Source organism: Salmo trutta, chromosome 23 (genome assembly GCF_901001165.1).
Source record: "Salmo trutta chromosome 23, fSalTru1.1, whole genome shotgun sequence".
NCBI classification, from domain to species: domain Eukaryota; kingdom Metazoa; phylum Chordata; class Actinopteri; order Salmoniformes; family Salmonidae; genus Salmo; species Salmo trutta.
The window spans coordinates 12,765,101-12,785,057 of record NC_042979.1 but is presented as its reverse complement, the minus strand read 5'-3'; the positions used below and the strand labels follow the sequence as shown (position 1 = coordinate 12,785,057).

General features: G+C 43.6%; 1 protein-coding gene across 1 annotated transcript in view; it reads left to right on the top strand.

Moving 5' to 3' along the window:
* Positions 1–19,957, top strand: part of wdr70 (WD repeat domain 70) — an 83,346-nt gene that overhangs the window by 40,064 nt on the left and 23,325 nt on the right. Inside the window, exons 11-13 of the mRNA XM_029709018.1 lie at positions 13,795–13,894; positions 14,539–14,623; positions 14,841–14,979. Of these exons, the coding sequence (XP_029564878.1) occupies positions 13,795–13,894; positions 14,539–14,623; positions 14,841–14,979 (324 nt within the window). The remainder of the gene's footprint in view (positions 1–13,794; positions 13,895–14,538; positions 14,624–14,840; positions 14,980–19,957) is intronic.

The following is a 19,957-nucleotide window of genomic DNA, read 5'->3' as shown; positions in this document are numbered from 1 at the left end:
CAGAAGTCAACAAATGATAGCGCCTGGAGAATGGGAGTGGAGCTAGGCACTGCAGGGCCTGGATTAACCTCTACATCACCAGAGGAACAGAGGAGGAGTAGAGTAAGGGTACGACTAAAGGCTATAAGAACTGGTCGTCTAGTATGTTCGGAACAGAGAGTAAAAGGAGCAGGTTTCTGGGCACAGTAGTATAGGTTCAAGGCATAATGTACAGACAAATGTATGGTAGGATGTGAGTACAGTGGAGGTAAACCTATGCATTGAGTGACGATGAGAGAGATTTTGTCTCTAGAAACATCATTTAAACCAGGTGAGGTCACCACATATGTGGGAGGTGGAACTAAAGGGTTAACTAAGGAGAATTGAGCAGGGCTAGAGGCTCTACAGTGAAAGAAGGTAATAATTACTAACCAAAACAGCAATGGACAAGGCATATTGACATTAGGGAGAGGCATGCGTAGCCGAGTGATCATAGGGTCCAGTTTGCAGCTGGACGGGCTGGAGACACGGCGATTCAGACAGCTAGCGGGCCGGGGCTAGCAAGCTAGCAGAAGGGCCTTAGAGGGATGTTGTGACGTTTGAAGTCTGTTGTAGCCCCCTCTTGCTGTTACGTCGGCAGACCAGTCGTCATGGATCAGCAGGGCCTCGTGTGGTTAAAGGGTCGAGGCCAATTGACAAAATAGGTATAGTGGCCAAAGAATTTGTCCGATGGGCCTCTTCAGCTAACAGTTCGATATGCTCTAGACAGCTAGCGGGCCGCGGCTAGCAGATTGGCATTCAGGGGACGTCGCATCGGAGGAGCCAGTTGAAAAACCCACTCAGGCGAATTACGTCGGTAGTCCAGTCGTGATGACAGAACTATGGGGCTCCGTGTCGGCAGTAAAAGGAGTCTAGGCCAATTGGCAAAATAGGTATTGTTGCCCAAGTGGCTGATGGACCTCTTCGGCTAGCCGGGAGATGGGCCTAGCAAGGGCTAGCTCCAGACTAATTGGTAATCAATGATCCCAGGCCGAGCAGAAACGACGGGATGCTATCAAGAAAGGTTAAGTTGTGGCAAAATGGCTTAAGGACAACAAAGTCAAGGTATTGGAGTGGCCATTACAAAGCCCTGACATCAATCCTATAGAAAATTTGTTGGCAGTACTGAAAAAGCGTGAGCGAGCAAGGAGGCCTACAAACCTGACTCAGTCACACTAGCTCTGTCAGGAGGAATGGGCCAAAATTCACCCAACTTATTGTGGGAAGCTTGTGGAAGGCTACCCAAAATGTTTCACCCAAGTTAAACAATTTAAAGGCAATGCTACCAAATACTAATTGAGTGTATGTAAACTTCTGACCCACTGGGAATGTGATGAAAGAAATAAATGCTGAAAGAAATAATTTGCTCTACTATTATTCTGACATTTCACATTCTTAAAATAAAGTGGTGATCCTAACTGACCTAAGACAGGGAATTTTAACTAGGATTAAATGTCAGGAATTGTGAAAAACTGAGTTAAAATCTATTTGGCTAAGGTGTATGTAAACTTCAGACTTCAACTGTATATGATGTGTATTTCAATTCTAGTGATTGTGCGTAGGGTCTGTGCAAGATAGTCAGTGCAGATTGTTTGGGTACCTTTAATTTACTATTTAGCAGTCTGGCTAATTAGCAGTCTTATGGCTTGGGGGTAGAAGCTGTCTTGGAGCCTGTTGGTCCGAGAGTCGATACTCCGGGTACTGTTTGCTGGACGGTATCAGAGTGAACAGTCTGGAGTCTTTGGCAATTTTTCCGGCCTTCCTCTGACACCGCCTGATATAGAGGTCCTGGATGGCGGGGAGCTCGGTCCCAGAGATGTACTGGGTTGTGAGCACCACCCTTTGTAGCGCTTTGCAGTCAAGGGCGGTGCATTGCCATACAAAGCGGTGATGCAGCCAGTCAAGATGCTCTCGATGGTTCAGCTGTATAACTTTTTGTGGATCTGAGGGCCCATGCCAAATCTTTTCAGCCTCCTCAGGGGGAAGAGGCACAGCCGTGCCCTCTTCATGACTGTGCGGGGGTGTGTGGTCCATGTTAAGTCCTTAGTGATGTGGACGCCAAGATGGAGGAAGAGGATAGCTAGCTATAGCAAGCTAACGTTAGCAGCTGCCTCTTCAACAAGAACAAGAAGCAACTGTGACAACATTGATCGTAAGATCCAAAAATAAACATTCCCACTGAGCAAAATCCACCCCTCCAAGCATCAAATTTCAGTTTAGCCCACACTCGGCAGGCTATGTAGAAAACACCCCCGGAGCCACAGAAATACCGAATTATCGCAATGCGCAGCCCCCACAAACACCTTGAAAACTTGCTTTATACTGTAACAGTGACCACCATCGCAGCCAAAACTATGTTTTCCCTTAAGATTGTACTGTTTATATTATGACAGCATCAGTAGTTAGCTACGAAGAGCTGGCAGACATGTTTACATTTGGTTCATTTTATTTGTGTTATTTACATGGAAGACGTGAGCTAAATGCGCTCGCTAACATTAGCAGAGAGGTAGCAAGTTAGCTCTTTGACTTTTACTTACCTGATTGATTTCCATCCTGACTGTAACCCATGATAATGCTCGGCCTCTGCTGTTGCTGCTGGCTGTTTGAGATGATTTAGAAGTGACGTTGATGGTAGGTACAGCATCCACTTTGAGAAGCAACTTCTTGCTGAAGCACTCTTTCCAAGCACTCTTTCCAATTTGCATTACCCTGCAAATTGACGAGTAGACGCCCAATTCGCCTTCCTCATTCTCACAAATGTCCCACATTTTTACAAATATCAGATTTTGGTAACACTTACAGATTTGTGCTTGTGGCTAAAACCACATTAACCTAGTGCAAGTGAGGACATTTCAAATAATTGTTCAATTTTAGATAGTGTGACGATGACCACGGGGCATTGTGGGATTTCTTCTGAAGTTAGAGCTGATTTGGGGAGAACCTCAAACCCAGCTTTTTGAACAACTTAATATAATAAAAATTTTATTTAAGAGTTTGTAATTTGGGAATGTTTTGTTGGGGTGATCTACTACTATATGCGTTTCTGTCATTGAGAAATAAGTGCTACACCTGGGGTTAATTCCTAGAGTGATAATGTCACATTCGAGGGTTCATCTAATGGTGTGAACAGCTTGGCGGAGAGGAGAGGATACTGTGAATTACTAGCTAGATGGAGGATGCTTCCATTGAAACAGTAAATCAACTCATAGCTTAGTAGACTTGCTATACAACTTTATTTGGGTGGCCCTAGAGTTTCGCCTAATGTTATTCATGGCGAACTGAATTTTCGAATGCATGTGAACTGCACAACAACAGAAGAGTAACATATTCCACCTGGGGTTTTAACCTCAGAAATAGCCTGCATGTTTTGGTCAACAGTCCGCTATTACACAATGCTGCTGCCTGATTCTGACATAACTCAGCCTTGGCTGTAGTAAATATATAACCTAAGCGAAGCTCCACAGGCTATCCGTCATCCTAAACCTAGCCCAGTGAAAAATAGCCAGTGATGTAATAAAAGTCTGTCTGTGGTGGGGTGTGATGATTGAGTGGGCAGACATGGAGGTTGCTGGGAGGCCTAATCAAATCCACTCTCTTCTGTACTTTTCCACTATTACTTAATTAAGTAATCAAAGTGTGCATTCCATCCATCTCTCTGATCCCGACTGTTAATTGTGTATTTTGGATCCTGGGAAGCGTTCTTCACATTTTCCTGGCTGTTCAGTTTTTCTCTGGAGATACGTGAAAACCATCACAGTTAGGACCTTATCAAATCTGCGATGCAGAGAATGTGGACGGAATCACATTAAAACGAAATTCATCAATATTCAAATATTTATTGAACTTAGTAGGGAATCAACTAAATGTCTTGAAAATTAATACATTTGTCCAAGTTTATCATAAGCATGAACAGAATGCATCAGTGATTCATATTTCCTGCAACTTTCTGAAGAGGCAATGGTAATTTCCCCCGTCTGTGTGTGGTGTGCATTTCTACCACTTTGTTTATCCATTAGCGATGATGCTAATGAAAAGTCTTCTGTTAGATGGAAAGGCTTTCCCAAAAAACCTTCTCAATTAAATATTAACTACAAAGTAGCCTATGCTTACCTGGGAGAAGCATATAATGATTATTTGCATCAATCCAGTGGGTGTTTGTTTGTGCTCTACAAAAACACTGCTAAACATCCTCTTGCTAGGTGCCCACTGGAATTAAAGGGTAACTACACCCAAAAGTTATATTTCCCCAGACCTCAAAAGTGGTCTCCTGATGTCGTTTAAGCATTGTTTGTCTATTAAAAAGGTGTGATTTTGAGAGCGAAAACCTGAAAAAACAGGGGGAAATGGAAACCTGTAAAAACAGAACTGATGAAACGGAATTTGGGGGGAAAAAACTGAGCCCTACACAGTGGATGAAAATGACCTGCATTCAGCACTTGGGTATGTCTCAATCTGCTTGAGTCGAGTGTCTCTCATGGAGTAGAATTTCCTGCCTGGCTACAGACTGAGGACAAACAGGCTTTTTTTCCCAGCTCAGATGGTCAGTCGCATCTTCACTTCTCTTCCCGGACTCTCCAAGTCCTGCCCGACCGTCTACCCATGATCCTACCTACCTGGGGGCTTTTGCGGCTGGTGGGTGACACGTCTCTGGTCTGTGTCGGGGTGGTGGGAAGAAATGACACGCCGCAGCTTCCTGTGGAGGGATCAGTGGAGAGAGCAGGTTTGGCAGTCTATCACTCACAGCCTCACTTACAGCTGTCACAGACAGACCTGACCCCCGAGAGGGGGAAAGAGAGACAGGGGGAGAGGGAGCACTCGGGACCTGGCAAGAGGCCTACTGAGGCAATCTCTTTAAGTTTGAGGAGGTGTCAGAATGTCAGGACATCACTCCAGTTTGATTTCCTCCTAGTTATGTTCATTTCCTTAGTGTTTGTTGCCAGGTTTCACAAGTCTTGTTATCCCACTAGAGTAGACTATTCACAAGGTACTCTAGTATCCAAGGCTCAAACATCTCTTTATTTATTCTTCCCATGTTAGCTTTTGCTTTGTTTCCCCCCTTCTATTTACTCTTAACCAAAACAAAATCAGGACAACATTAATCCAAATGTTGACCGTCATTCATGCTCGTCTGCCTTGCTAACAGCTAAATCCTGGACAGTTGTAATTGGCTGAAGGAATGTTAGGAGATGATACAGTGCATATGGGTTTTCCCTTACACCTCCAGCAGCTCCCCTGATCCCTCCCTTCCGCTGAGGACCTTTCTGTGGACAGTGTTGAGTAGCTCAATGTGTTTGACGTGACTGTTACTTAGTGTGAGGGGACATCTGTGAGACAGTGACAGGCAGGCCTGATATCTGCAGGCTCTCTGTGCAGTGAGTCAGGAAACAGGGCTCAGACAAATGACGGTATTTGTTTAGAGATTATAACATCTTATATTCACAAATGTAACAGTACTTTTTTTAAATTATTACGACCCATGAACCTTTGATTTTATCTGTACCAGGCATGCTTTCAGTTTCACATTTGGTCACTACTAGTAGACATTTTCTCACGTCTGCCAGAGAGTCTGTGAATTGAGTGATGCTAGTGAGTTTCTGTTGCTAGATTCCTGTCCTGCCAGCCCTAACAGAGCCTAGAGACTTGCCCCCCCCCCCCCCCCCCCCACACACACACACACATGGCTATAACAGCAGGCTCAGAGAGATTGAGTAAAAGCTCTCTAATTTATTACTGGTTCTTCTCCCAGACTAAATATTTACCCAGCATCCCATAGCAGCTTACAATAACACTGTGTGTTCTCTGGCCACCTGGGATGGAGGGGCAAGTTTTCACTGAATGCCCTTTACCACTACACGTTTGTAAGAACCCTAGCCCTGGGACAAGCCCAGGACATTTTTGTGATTTAAATAAAGGAACCCAGAAAACGTTATGACAAAACATAATCAATTTAACTCTTATCACTCTCATAGATTTAGACCCACTTCCTAGCAACTCACTACTGATGCCCTTTCACTGCTACTCCTCTTCACTCTGAAGAGGTTAGGATCAAGTCCATCTCTTGCCGTATCACTTCTATTACTCATGGGCAGAAAATGTCGACAGACAATATCAATTATCCAGCCGACCTTGATCTAGTGCTCGGACCGAAGAAGGATTATTGAGGATGACAGATCAGGCTCCTGAACCCTGACGTGGGATTGATTGATCCTGTGATGGGAGTCAAGAAGGTCTCAGCCTTGCTGCTGTAGGGTAGGCAGTGATTGCGTGGCTTGCTGTTATTACTGCATTTGTGCCAAAATGACCCAGTTTCATGTCCAGGGTTGCCAGGTAATGTGCAGTGGTACTTTAGGGTGCTGCTGGGAAGCCTTTCACACTAAGAATGGGTGACGTACGGGTGAAAGCGGTGCGCGGAGACGCTGGCCTCGGTTCCAGAACATTCCCACAGAGACGTACGGAATGTTATGTCGTCAGTGTTCTCCTCCAAGCCCTCCAGAGTACAAAGTGCATCCACTTGAGGGGTGGTTTCAATCAAGCAGTGGTCAGTGTTAGTGTAGTACAGAGCCGTTACGAAACGTCTGTGCAAAGTTCTGCACACCATAATGAGTAGGAACATACAGTCCTTTGTGATATTCATGTTTTCAATCCATACTGTTCACATTTTTAGATTTCAGTGCAGCATTTGATTTAGTGGATCATGAGATAATTTTTACAAAATTAATGCATTATGGTTTTAAGGAGGTAGCATTGAATTGGGTACAGTCATATCTAACTGACAGGAAACAGTCTACCTATATCAATGGTTCATTTTCTTCCCCTCATGCTTTAAACTGTGGAATACCGCAGGGCAGCTGCCTTGGGCCACTTCTTTATTTAATATATACCAACGACCTTTCCTATGCCCTAGCTGAAACTCAAGCTACTATATTTGCAGATGATACTACAATTTATGCAGCAGGACAATCGGTTCAACAGGTACAGCAAGCTTTACAAGGAGATTTGGAGAATATTAGGGAGTGGGTTTGCCAGAATAAACTTGTTTTAAACACCAAGAAAACCAAAGTTATGTTGGTCTGTTCCACTAGGAAAAGGCCAAAACAGCATGGGATACAATTAAGTATGGGAGGAGTACAAATTGAAGAAGTGGCAGAAACCAAACTATTAGGAGTGCAGCTAGACAACTGCTTATCATGGTCATCTCGAATAACTAATCTATGTAAAAAAAAAAATATTAAAACAGCATGCATAATCAGAAGGATAGCTAAATATTTACCAGGAAAAATTCTTAAGCAAATAACACAAGCTTTAATTGAGAGTCAAGTGAACTACTGTTCTGTGGTCTGGGGAAATGCATCATCAAGTGAAGTTAGGAGGCTGCAGATTGCACAGAACAAAGCAGCAAGGATTGTTTTACGGTGGAGATATGGTTTTTCTGTTGCAGTCATACGCAATGTTCTTGGTTGGTCATCAATCGACAAGATAATTGAAAAAAACATGCTTATTTTATTTCATAATATACATCATTTAAAACGGCCAAGTACAATTCACAACGGTAATCAGTTGGTAAGAGACAGACATTCCGTAAATACTAGGAATAGATTGTCCACCATCTATGTGTTATCCAGACAGAAAAGAGAAATAGGCAAAAGAACATTTCGATTTAGAGCAATAAAGAAATTGAATAAATTAACTGAGCAAACCAGAAACCTTTCAATATATAAATTTAAACATTATTTTAAAACAATTTAAATATAATACACAGAAATGTTGTGGGATTACAGTAGATGAAGAATTCATATTTTTTAGATTGATTATTTATTGGTTTATTACGTTAGTATATTATGTATGTTTGTAATAGTGTGTTATATGTGAAATTGTGTTTGTATATAAATTGTATTTTAATATTTAAGGACTCTTGGAAGATTAGTCCAAATGGGGACTAAAAGAGATCCAAATCAAATCATATGCATTGTGACAGCATGAAGTCAAATTTGGTGATAATCCTCCATCCTGTTTTTATTCTATTCACACACTGTATACCTGCCTGGGTAAATGGACCAGAGCTGGCCAACACATCATTTGCAGTCACCGGCCTAATGGGACCTCAACACAGCAGCAATGTGACTCTGCACAGTGTCACTGTAAACCAGTAAATCCCGGGGCCATAAAAGATAGGGCCAGGGAGATTGGCTAGGAACTGCCTGCAGAGGTCTAAAAACACAGGCCCAATGAAAATGTTTCAAGGAGAAGCCCAGGCCCTGACAGAAAGCTGGAGCAGCTACTCAGCTTTACGAGCCTGTCTTCAGGGAACCCTTTGGAGTGTGAACAAACTGCCCCAGCTGGGCCTGTCTGGCTGGCTGAATGCATCCTGCCTCCTACAGACACAATACCACAATACCACAGCCTCCATCACAGCTGGGACTGGCAGCCAGCCAGTCAGGGAACTGGGAGATTTGCCTTGTGGCAAAGGAATGCCACTGACAGCCTCCAATATGGTTCTTACTCTGTTTCTACATTCTAAAGTGAAGAGATTTTATTCCCTGCATTTTGGCTAAGGCTTTATGACTTAGAGAAATGTTTTGTGGGGGAGATGGAGAGATAAGGTAGAGGAGATTGGCTCAGAAACACACTGACATCTTTCTCTAAAACACACACACACAGAGAGAGAGTAGCACTTGTTGATTTCCATGAAGGATCAAAGCAGCTGTTCAGGGCTGGAGTTGGGCAGCTTGATCTTCACAACCAGCAAGAGTTCAGAGCCTGATCGTAAGGCTGACTGGACAGAGGTCCTCACAAGGTGGCTCAGGTGTGTGTATTAGTGTGTGATTGTGTGTGGCGGTTGTAATATTGATATAACGCTACTCGGATAACATGGTCAGGAACAGTTGTGCTTGTGGTAGATCTTTATCAGACCCTTCCAAGGATGAAACCTAGCCCATCTCCTGTGGTCTGACTCTGAGCCTGGTCATACACCACAACACCCCCAACCCTTGATGAAAATGTGTGAAATTTCTGGTGATGTCCCAGGGATCAGCATTGTAGGTAGAGGTCGACCGATTTTATGATTATTTTTTTTCAACGCCGATACCGATTATTGGAGGACCAAAAAAATCCGATGCCGATTAATCGGCCGATTTGTTATTTATATATTTGTAATAATGACAATTACAACAATACTGAATGAACACTTATTTTAACTTAATATAATACATAAATAAAATCAATTTAGTCTCAAATAAATAAGGAAACGTATTCAATTTGGTTTAAATAATGCAAAAACACAGTGTTGGAGAAAAAAGTAAAAGTGCAATATGTGCCATGTAAAAAAGCTAACGTTTAAGTTCCTTGCTCAGAACATGAGAACATATGAAAGCTGATTGGTTCCTTTTAACAGGAGTCTTCAATATTCCCAATTAAGAAGTTTTAGGTTGTAGTTATTATAGGACTATTTCTCTCTATACCATTTGTATTTCATATACCTTTGACTATTGGATGTTCTTTTAGGCATTATAGTATTGCCAGCCTAATCTCGGGAGTTGATAGGCTTGAAGTCATAAACAGCGCTGTGCTTCAAGCATTGCGAAGGGTAGCTGGCAAACGCAGGAAAGTACTGTTTGAATGAATGCTTATGAGCCTGCTGCTGCCTACCACCGCTCAGTCAGACTGCTCTGTCAAATATCAAATCTTAGACTTAATTATAATATAATAAACACACAGAGATACGAGCTTTAGGTCATTAATATGGTCAAATCCGGAAACTATCATTTCGAAAACAAAACATTTATTCTTTCAGTGAAATACGGAACCGTTACGTATTTTATCGAACAGGTGGCATCCCTAAGTCTAAATATTGCTGTTACATTGCACAACCTTCAATGTTATGTCATAATTATGTAAAATTCGGACAAATTAATTACGGTCTTTGTTAGGAACAAATGGTCTTCACACAGTTTGCAACGAGCCAGGCAGCCCAAACTGCTGCATATACCCTGACTCTGCTTGCGCTGAATGCAAGAGAAGTGACACAATTAGTTAATATTGCCTGCTAACATGAATTTCTTTTAACTAAATATGCAGGTTTAAAAATATATACTTTTGTATTGATTTTAAGAAAGGCATTGATGTTTATGGTTAGGTACATTGGTGCAACGACAATGCTTTTCTTCGCGAATGCGCTTGTTAAATCATCACCCTTTTGGCGAAGTAGGCTGTGATTCGATGATAAATTAACAGGTACCGCATTGATTATTTGCAACGCAGGACAAGCTCGTTAAATTAGTATTATCATCAACTATGTGTAGATAACTAGTGATTTTGTGAAGATTGATTGTTTTTTATAAGATAAGTTTAATGCTAGCTAGCAACTTACCTTGGCTCATTGCTGCACTCGCGTAACAGGTGGTCAGCCTGCCACGCAGTCTCCTCGTGGAGTGCAATGTAATCGGCCATAATCTGTGTCAAAAAATGCAGATTACCGATTGTTATAACTTGAAATCGGCCCTAATTAATTAGCCATGCCGATTAATCGGTCGACTTCCAGTTGTAGGCTCTGAGCCAAATCTGTTTTCATCCATGCATGTATTTTAGTGTGTGTGTGTGGGACAGGGATACATAGAGAGGGGCCACCTATTGCTCCATGCTGAGGAAGGGGAGAGCGAGAAGTGTGAGACAGGCTTCAAACGAAGAGTCGAGTTTCACAACCTGGTGCAGAACAGGAAGCTAGGCTTAACACGGGAAGCAAACCAACATCAGGAAATGAACACATTAAAACCTGTAAGAATGTAGTCGGCAAATACACAGTATAGGATTGGATGGTAATAACACAAATGCATTGTGTGATTTATTGGTACAATGACGGTTGATACTTCCCATGACTTAGGTGGGATACCTATAAGTCAGTGTGATTCTGTTCCTAGGCCGTCATTGAAAATATGAATTTGTTCTTAACTGACTTGCCTAGTTAAATAAAGGTAAAATAATAACAAATAAAATAATTATAGATCACTATTAGGAAGTTTCTTTCTCCAGCCTGAGGAGTGAAATGAGAAGAATTTGGTGCCCTGCTGTATCTCAGCAGGGTTCCCAGTTCTCAGAAGACCCTTTCCTGGTTGAAGCTGTAACTGTCTCCCCCCCCTCTGTCTCTCCCCTCACCTTTCCCATTCCTCTACTGAGGAGAGCGGTGCAGGAAAAGGGATGAATATGTCATGTCAACAGTAATCAAATCTCCCTGTAACAAGGCTTACCTCATGTCTGTGTTTTGGGCTGGGAGAATAACGACCCCAGTTCCCAAAGCTCAACCAGGGGTCACATTGCTCTGTTTAGCAAAAGTAGGGACTTCTTAATTTGCAAGAATATTTAGGTTCTCGTAAGTGAGATCATTTGACCCAAAATATGAACTTAGTGCTTGGTTTTCACATTCATTATAGCTTGAAAAGCGAATGTACTTTTTGTGGTATGCAAAATGAATTATTTGTAGGTTAAAAAGTGTGCTGGGCTTCCAGATGTTGTCTTGGTCATTCCTCTCTCTGTGTTGAGATTTGTCCCCTGTTGTTCATTTAACATTCCAAACTTTTGAACATGAAAAAACAAACATATAAAAGTGAAGCTTTTAGCAATCACTCTTCAAAAACCATTTGCCCCAGAGAATATGAGAGAATTGAGAGATAAAAGAAAATAAGTAGTTGAGTCCAAATGGTAGAGAGGACTGGAATAGACGGAGAGAGACGTTGAGTGGTAAAAGGCAGTGAGTGGATGTGTGTGTTATCTGAAGCCGAAGGTATACAGCAGCGTTATATCTCTTTCCCAGCTTAATAACTTCCCACCACTTACTATGGTGCTTATGGCCCTGTTCCCTCTCTCTCGTCAACACAGCACCACCTGTTTCATTCCTCTGTCTCCTTTTCTGGCAATATTGCTCTTTCTTTCTCTAGCTCTCTTATCTTTTCCCTTTACTTTATCCCACCATCCCTCCATTTCAAATTCCTTCTCTCGCTCTCTGACTGGAAATCCTTTGTTGCTATATTTAATTTACCATTGATGTATTTGGTTATCGTTTAGAGTTGAAGTTTACATATATAAATCCAGGTTGTGTATGTTTGAGTGCTGGGAAGTCCTTTACGTCAGTGCTGAAAGCTGTCTGGTTGGGATTTATGTGGGTAGTCTGGTTGTACTCAGCACAGGTAAAGCTGAGATTCGCTATGATATACAGTAATTAAGCAATAAGGCCCGAGGAGGTGTGGTATATGGCCAATATACCACAGCTAAGGGCTGTTCTTAAACACGGAGTGCCTGGATACAGCCCTTAGCCGTGGTATATTGGTCATATACCACAAACCCCCGCGGTGCCTTAATGCTATTATAAACTGGTTACCAATGTAATTAGAACAGTACAAAGTACTATTTTGTCATACCCATGGTATACGATCTGATAAACCAACATTCAGGGCTCCAACCACCCAGTTTATAATATATCATATCATTCTATTCTGGTAATCTACAGTTTAAAAAAAACTGTATGTGCTGGGTTGTGCAAATGTGTTCCTCCTCCGTGTTGTTTCTCATCGGTCTGAGTGGCTTTGGTTTAGTGCTGTGGAGCAAAAGCTATAACTCTCTTTGCCATTCCATGCTGAAGGCACATTGGGGCAATGCCAATCGTGCAGACCTGTGGACCTTGACACACAGCGCCTCTGCCGCAACAGGAGCTGATGCAGACGAGCACACAGGAACCGGTCTGCTTCAGCGTGGACATGGTTAGGGAGCTGAGATGAATGTTGGTGGATAAACTTGACTTCATATGGCCACTTGCCAGTCTGATTGGCTTTTATCTAAATAATCTGTAGCTTAAATGTAATACATGTCAACACCACTTTACCGTAACCCCCCCCCCCCCCCCCCCCCCCCCCCGAGACTCATAAACCGCTTTTCAATAGATGATCTATAAAAGCACTACTCTTTAAAGTGAAATTCTCTTGTATTGGCGTTTTTAACCTGTGAGGGAGTTTTAGCCAGCATTAGCACAGTCAGGCCGTTTGAGAGCGCTCAATAGATATGACTCTGGGCTGAAAAATCATGTGGCTTCCATGGTGCGAGTGGCACGTGTTGATCACGTCACATGCTGCAATGTCAACCGTGTTTTCGTTTTGGTATTGATAGGGCTGTGCAAATTTATGACGCTCCTGACACATGGTGTTTACAGTGTTATTGACATCACTATGACTGACCCCAGTCACATGTAAAGTCTTGTAAGCTTTCCAACCTAAATGCCTTGAAAGGGTTAGGACAAAGTGGTTTATCTGCTATGTGGTGGGGGACATACGGCTTGAGTTATGATTATGTGTTTTGGATTTAAATCGAGAAAAATAAAAGACTAGTAGTCAGGCAGCTCAGCTTGCCAAGGTAAACCCCCAGAGTCTAAAATCACACACCGTGTCTGTACCGTCTGCAAAGGTCTGAGTGTGTCATACAACATGGTGGTTTTGAGGGTATGGTGTTTTAGGAGCAAATGGAAACCGTATGTTGTCTTGAAGAGATGGCGCATGAATAAGTCTTTATGTTACTGGAGTGGTAAGAGTTCAACATCCGTTGGTGAAAGAAAACTTCTAGAAGAACGTTTAGAAGTTCACCAAAGGTGATTGACAGTCTAGGGAACATGCATTTGCTACAGCGCTTCAGTCACTGAGACGATGTCCTGGGATGTTTCAATCTGATACGATGTCTATGTGAATGTTGGGTCACCTTTTACTTGTCATACTTTTTGACCTCTATCTTCTTCACCCTCAGGTCCACACCAAGTTCCACTGTCGCCAGGCCCACGCCCCAGGAACAGACACCTCCTGTCTCACCTTCTCCTACGACGGGACAACGCTGGCCTCTCGAGGAGGTGGGATCTATCAGCCTGCCTCACTACTTACCTGATTCCCCCTTACTACAGTACACCACCAGTATAACATGGACGTCAGTGTTGCCTGACTGTGCGTTCTACAACACTGTACTGTAGCTCTGTGCCTGTGTGTGTATACATTGGAGCGAGTCCCTCTGCCCCAGCCCTGACCCCGTGCTTTCAGGGGAGATGTAATGTCTGAACACGCATCCACAAGTCTGTTGTTTCAGCGGGGAAAGAGCTCATCTCTTCCCCAAAGTGCAAATAAAGACAGCCAGTCTGTCACCATTAGCGAAGCTGTGCAGCACACATGCAGATCTTCCATACACAGAAGCAGAGGGGTTTCCTCCGTCTTAGCGTGTGTTCTGTTCTAGCCATACGTCCCTCTGAGTAGGCTGTAATGCTTGGCCCGTGATGCCTCAGCCTTAGATCATGCCTGTGTTGACTCTCATCAGGGTGCCAGTGTTCCTTAACCATTATAATTCCCTGGAAGGTCACTGTTGAGTTAAGAACAAACTGTCTTTTACTGTACATGACTGACCAGACTGTGTGATCCATGGTACGTAACACAGGAGAGAGTTGTACATCAGTGCACCGTGAAATAATTGCAATAGCTCTTGAATAACTTCCATTTTCTCTGCCAGGTGATGACACTCTAAAGACCTGGGACATCCGTAACTTCAAGAAGCCTCTGAATGTGGCTACAGGGCTTTCCACCTTCTTCTCCATGTGAGTACTCCTGTCATTATTCCCTTGATTAATCATTGGTGATTTGAACACCCTTTATGGGATTTCCTGTGATTACTTTAATATAACTGGTTGGTACTACCTACATGTGCAGGGTACAGTTCCTGAGAACAACTTGAAGGACATGAAAAATAAAAATAACGTGCTTGTCTAGTATCATCTGGCTGAAGTGTGGTGTGTGTGGCTGTGTCCCGAACAGGACGGACTGCTGTTTCAGCCCTGATGACAAGCTGCTGGTGACGGGGACGTCGGTGAAGAAGGACGAGGGCAACGGGAAGCTGGTGTTCTTTGACAGAGCCTCCTTCCAGAAGGTTTACGAGATAGATGTCACCAACGCGGTGAGAAACATTCTTTAACTTTGACTGCAACAGTAATAATTACTGACCAGAATGACTACATCGTATCCTCAGGTTCCATTTAACTGTGTTGGTTCTGACATTATAATAAAAACACGTACATTGATAATCAAACCGTAATAATTGGTTGAAGGGGCAACATTCATTTATGTACATTGCAACAGAGGCAGTAATGCAGACTTACCTAGAAAGTCCCTAAAATGTAATTTCCTCTCAGGATTTGGGGTTTGTCCTTGTGTTCCATCTTAAAACTCTCCTATATCAGTCTAAGCTCTCATTTGGGCAGGAAATAAGTCTTGTCTGTTCAGATTAAGGGGTTTCAGGTAATTTCCCATTTAACCCAAGATGAATTATCCCCAGCAGGGTTTAGAGCTACTTTACAACCACTACTCTGACTGTACAGGCAGGATAGGAGGGTTATCCTGGGGAATACTGCACACTGCTGAACTCTATTAGTCAGTTCTGATACTGTAGATACTGCTGAACTCTATTAGTCAGTTCTGATACTGTAGATACTGCTGAACTCTATTAGTCAGTTCTGATACTGTAGATACTGCTGAACTCTATTAGTCAGTTCTGATACTGTAGATACTGCTGAACTCTATTAGTCAGTTCTGATACTGTAGATACTGCTGAACTCTATTAGTCAGTTCTGATACTGTAGATACTGCTGAACTCTATTAGTCAGTTCTGATACTGTAGATACTGCTGAACTCTATTAGTCAGTTCTGATACTGTAGATACTGCTGAACTCTATTAGTCAGTTCTGATACTGTAGATACTGCTGAACTCTATTAGTCAGTTCTGATACTGTAGATACTGCTGAACTCTATTAGTCAGTTCTGATACTGTAGATACTGCTGAACTCTATTAGTCAGTTCTAATACTGTAGATACTGCTGAACTCTATTAGTCAGTTCTGATACTGTAGATACTGCTGAACTCTATTAGTCAGTTCTGATACTGTAGATACTGCTGAACACCTAACTTAATCACTCAGGCCTGGTGGCTACTGGTTCTGTTGCCTTGTGTCAGTAGCAGTGAGGGTTTTTTGATGGCCAAGTTCTGTTTTAACAGTCCTGCTGTTTGAAAATGTGTATTATTACAGAGTTATTATAGAGGCCCATACAGCCCCTCCAATATGTGTTCCTGTTGATATGAGATGTAGATTTCGTTAGGAACAATTCATGGAACAAGGGACCTTAAGCTTTGTATCACGTCGTTTAATTCAAGCCATGCATGTGTGTCTGAACATCAGAATTAGCCTACACGTATCCTTGCTGCATTTCAATAGTGTTAGCCTTTTCTCTTCAAGCATCTGACTTGAGTTATGGCTGTGGGTCTAAACATGGCCACCTGTGCTATCTCTGAATGAGAGCAGAATACTTATGTTTCCCCCAACTCTGTGGTTTGCCAGTGGCACGATCATCTTTCAGTGCAGGGACAACTTGAAAACCCAGCTCAACCCATCCAAGCCAAGCTAGGAGAAAAGAGTCAGGAACACGGTTTGGGGCCAAGCCAAGAAAGAGAGACGAAAAATGTAACCCTACTCTCTGCCAATCATCCCCGTCAAGTGTTGGCAGAAAATGCTTTTCCGATTGACTCAGTAAACATTGGATAGAGAATTAACTGGTCTAACTAGCAAAACATTGTGTAGTCCATTCACATACACATATTAATGTACATGTGAAGTAATGTACTCTGCAATCTAGCATGTAGGGAACCTACTAAACATGCTACTTGTTGCCAAGGCAAAGGGCACGTAGGTGTAAAAATGATCTTCTAGAGATACAGCAGCTCCAGACGCTCTTCTCACCGACACTCCACTGCAGCGTCTGTCTAGCATTAGCTGATCAGAATAGCTCTCTTCACCAGGGTAGATGGGGATTCAGATCAGAAGGCTGCTGAGAGAGAGCTCTGTCTGTGGAGAATTGAAACCACACCGCCAGCCCCTGGTTGAAAGAATGTTCTCTCTGTGTCATGTGGTACGGTACAGTATGCGCAGCGCAGCTCTTTTTCCATTCTCCCCTCTTCTGCCAATCCCTTTCCATCTCTCCTTGCTCTCTCTCTCTCTCCCCCACCCCGGCACTCTCCAGTGGATTTATCAGAGTGTATGTGTAGTCAAAACAGTGAGGTCTGACAGAGGCTAACTCAGTATCCCTCTGGTCCAGGCTTGACAGCCAGGTTCTCCTATCCTCTGGGGGTTTACAGTGGCCATGTTGCACCCTACCTGCCAGCCGGCTGCTGTCTTTTCTCCATGTATGTTTGACAGCCGGCCTGGCACAGCCTACAGAGAGAGAGAGACAACTCTTAAGTGCATGTACCCATGTATATTTAGTACCTTCCCCATTCCAAATCAGAAAAGCAGAGCTCTGAGGTGTTAAACGTTTGTCTTTGCAGCAGATGTAGTTATTTCTGGGGCGACGTGCACTCGGGGGACCTGACCAATGAGCTGTTTACTGTGTTTATACCAGCCGTCCCCGCTCTGAGATGGGTTAAGAATTGAAGTGTTGTCTTTATGAAGCGGTGTACCAGGCGGTCAAGTGAAAGGCAGGGTTACCAATCATCTCCGACTAAACAGTCTACATAACCCCTGGACCCGGGGCATAGGCTGTGCTATGGCGTGGATGAGTTTTTAGCCTGGGTTAGGTAAATCCTCCAGCCACTCTAAGCTTATCTCTGTCGATCACAACGGCCATGAAGCAGGTGAGGACTCACAGACTCACTCCAGCCGAGGTACAGTGAGAAATACCTATCAGTGAGAGTACTGGTGGATGTAGCAGTCCTGGGAACTCTACGGTAGATTCCTCTGAGGAGTGATGGCAAAGACCCAGTGGGTGTAGTGGGTATTTACTTCTGGTGGCTGGGTGTTGTGTGTCGGTGAGGCGTTGTCCCAGCCTCACATTCTCATAGTGTGTGTCACATCTGTGTGTTGATGTCTGCACTCGCTACACTTCACTTCTCACGCTTGATGGCTCTCAAACAGTAGCCTGCCTCTCCCTCTCCTGCTCTTTGATACAGAGGCTTTCATCTTTAGTGTGAGGAGGGTGGAAGGTGGGACAAGGGCCATGGTGGTTCTCCTCTTTGTGGCTCAGTACGTTGCTCCTCCACAAGAGCCTATCTGGAGGTCATTCTGATTTCAGTTATGGGGTGCTGAGGCAAACTCGGACACTTTCATTGAGATTTTCACGTTTGATGGCACCAACGCTAGATTTCTGTCTGCTGTGGGTAAATAGTCAGCTGTGGCATTGGAAAAAGGGGGGTGGTAGTTAGGCTTTGTATGGATGTGTCCTTACAACCTTGTGTGGAGTAGGAGTGTAAACAATGTATTCCCCACACTGTAAACACACGGCTCTGAATATCCACATTGGAACCCTCTACTGCTCAGTGAGGCTACCGCATAGCTCTGCTGGCTTGGGCTGGGCCATACCTGGCTGGGCTCAGTCAGTTGGGTTGGATCGGACTTGTTCTTCTGGTCATGGTTCTGCTGATCTTGCCTGTGTTGGGCTGAGCTCTGCTAGGCTCGGTTCTACTTGGTTCTTGCCTGTGTTGGGATGCTGCTGGGTCGAGTCTCTGAGCTATGATTGAGCTCCACTGGAGTGGAACGGAATTCCTCAATGCTATGCATGTGATGTGATATATGTGCTCCGGTACCATAGCGACCGTGATAGGCTGTTTTACACACTGCCCATTGATTGTCATTGAAGCATCTCTACAAGGGGCGCTTTGGTTCATTACGCTATACACACACACACACAGTTCTGTCCAGATACGTTTGTGCAGCATGTTTACACATTTCACATTTCTTTAAAGTTCTGATTGGGAGCATTTTCTAGATCTTCCTAAATCATCAATTACTTCACCACATGGTCAGTGGGGCAAATGAACCCTGACATGTCCACTACACTCACTCACCCGTCACCACAGAGCTGCTGGAGGTGCCTCGGGGGTCTGCTAGGCAAGTCTTTGAGGATCTGGCATGTTGTGGTGAGGGGCTGTTTGGCTGACTGGGTTTATGTAAGTGCATGATGTGTAATGCCTAGGTATTGTGGGAATATGTGAGTTCCTAATAGTATGTGTGTGTTTTGGTTGCTGTGTGTTGGTCCCTTTACCAACTGGAGCCCGGTGGGAAGCTGAACAGCTGGGCGTTAAGCAGCTTTCAACCTGTCACAGACCCTCCCCACAGCACACCACCCCTAGTCCTAACCGCCCCCATCCTGTCCCATCCCCCACTGGGCCACTGATTTCCACATCCACACTAATACTCCATCCATGGTCTCTGCTTGTAGTACTGCCCACTGCCCAGCATCATTCATAAACCGTTTTCATGATTTATTTTAATACAAAACGCTATCCTTTGTGAACTAGGAAATCATCATTATTCCTCCCTCTCTGTCACACACAGTCATGCATAGAGGAAATTGCACCTCAGTGTGAGTGAGTAGGGCTCTGACGGCCATGGAATTTTGGATGACGGTAATTGGCCAGACAAATGACCACAGTCTATGTACATTGAACACAAATATAAATGCAACATGCAACAATTTCAAACATTTTACTGAGTTGCAGTTCATATAAGGAAATCAGTCAATTGAAATATATTCATTAGGCCCTAATCTATTGATTTCACGACTGGGAATACAGATGTGATACAACCAAGAAAAAGGTTGGGGAAGTGGATCAGAAAACCAGTCAGTATCTTGTGTGACCACCATTTTCCTCATGCAGCGCGACCTCTCCTTCGCATAGAGTTGATCAGGCTGTTGATTGTTGCCTGTGGAATGTTGTCCCACTCCTCTTCAATGGCTGTGCGAAGTTGCTGGATGTTGGCGGGAACTGGAACACGCTGTCGTACACGTCGATCCAGAGCATCCCAAACATGCTCAATGGGTGACATGTCTGGTGAGTATGCAGGCCATGGAAGAACTGGGACATTTTCCAGGAATTGTGTACAGAACCTT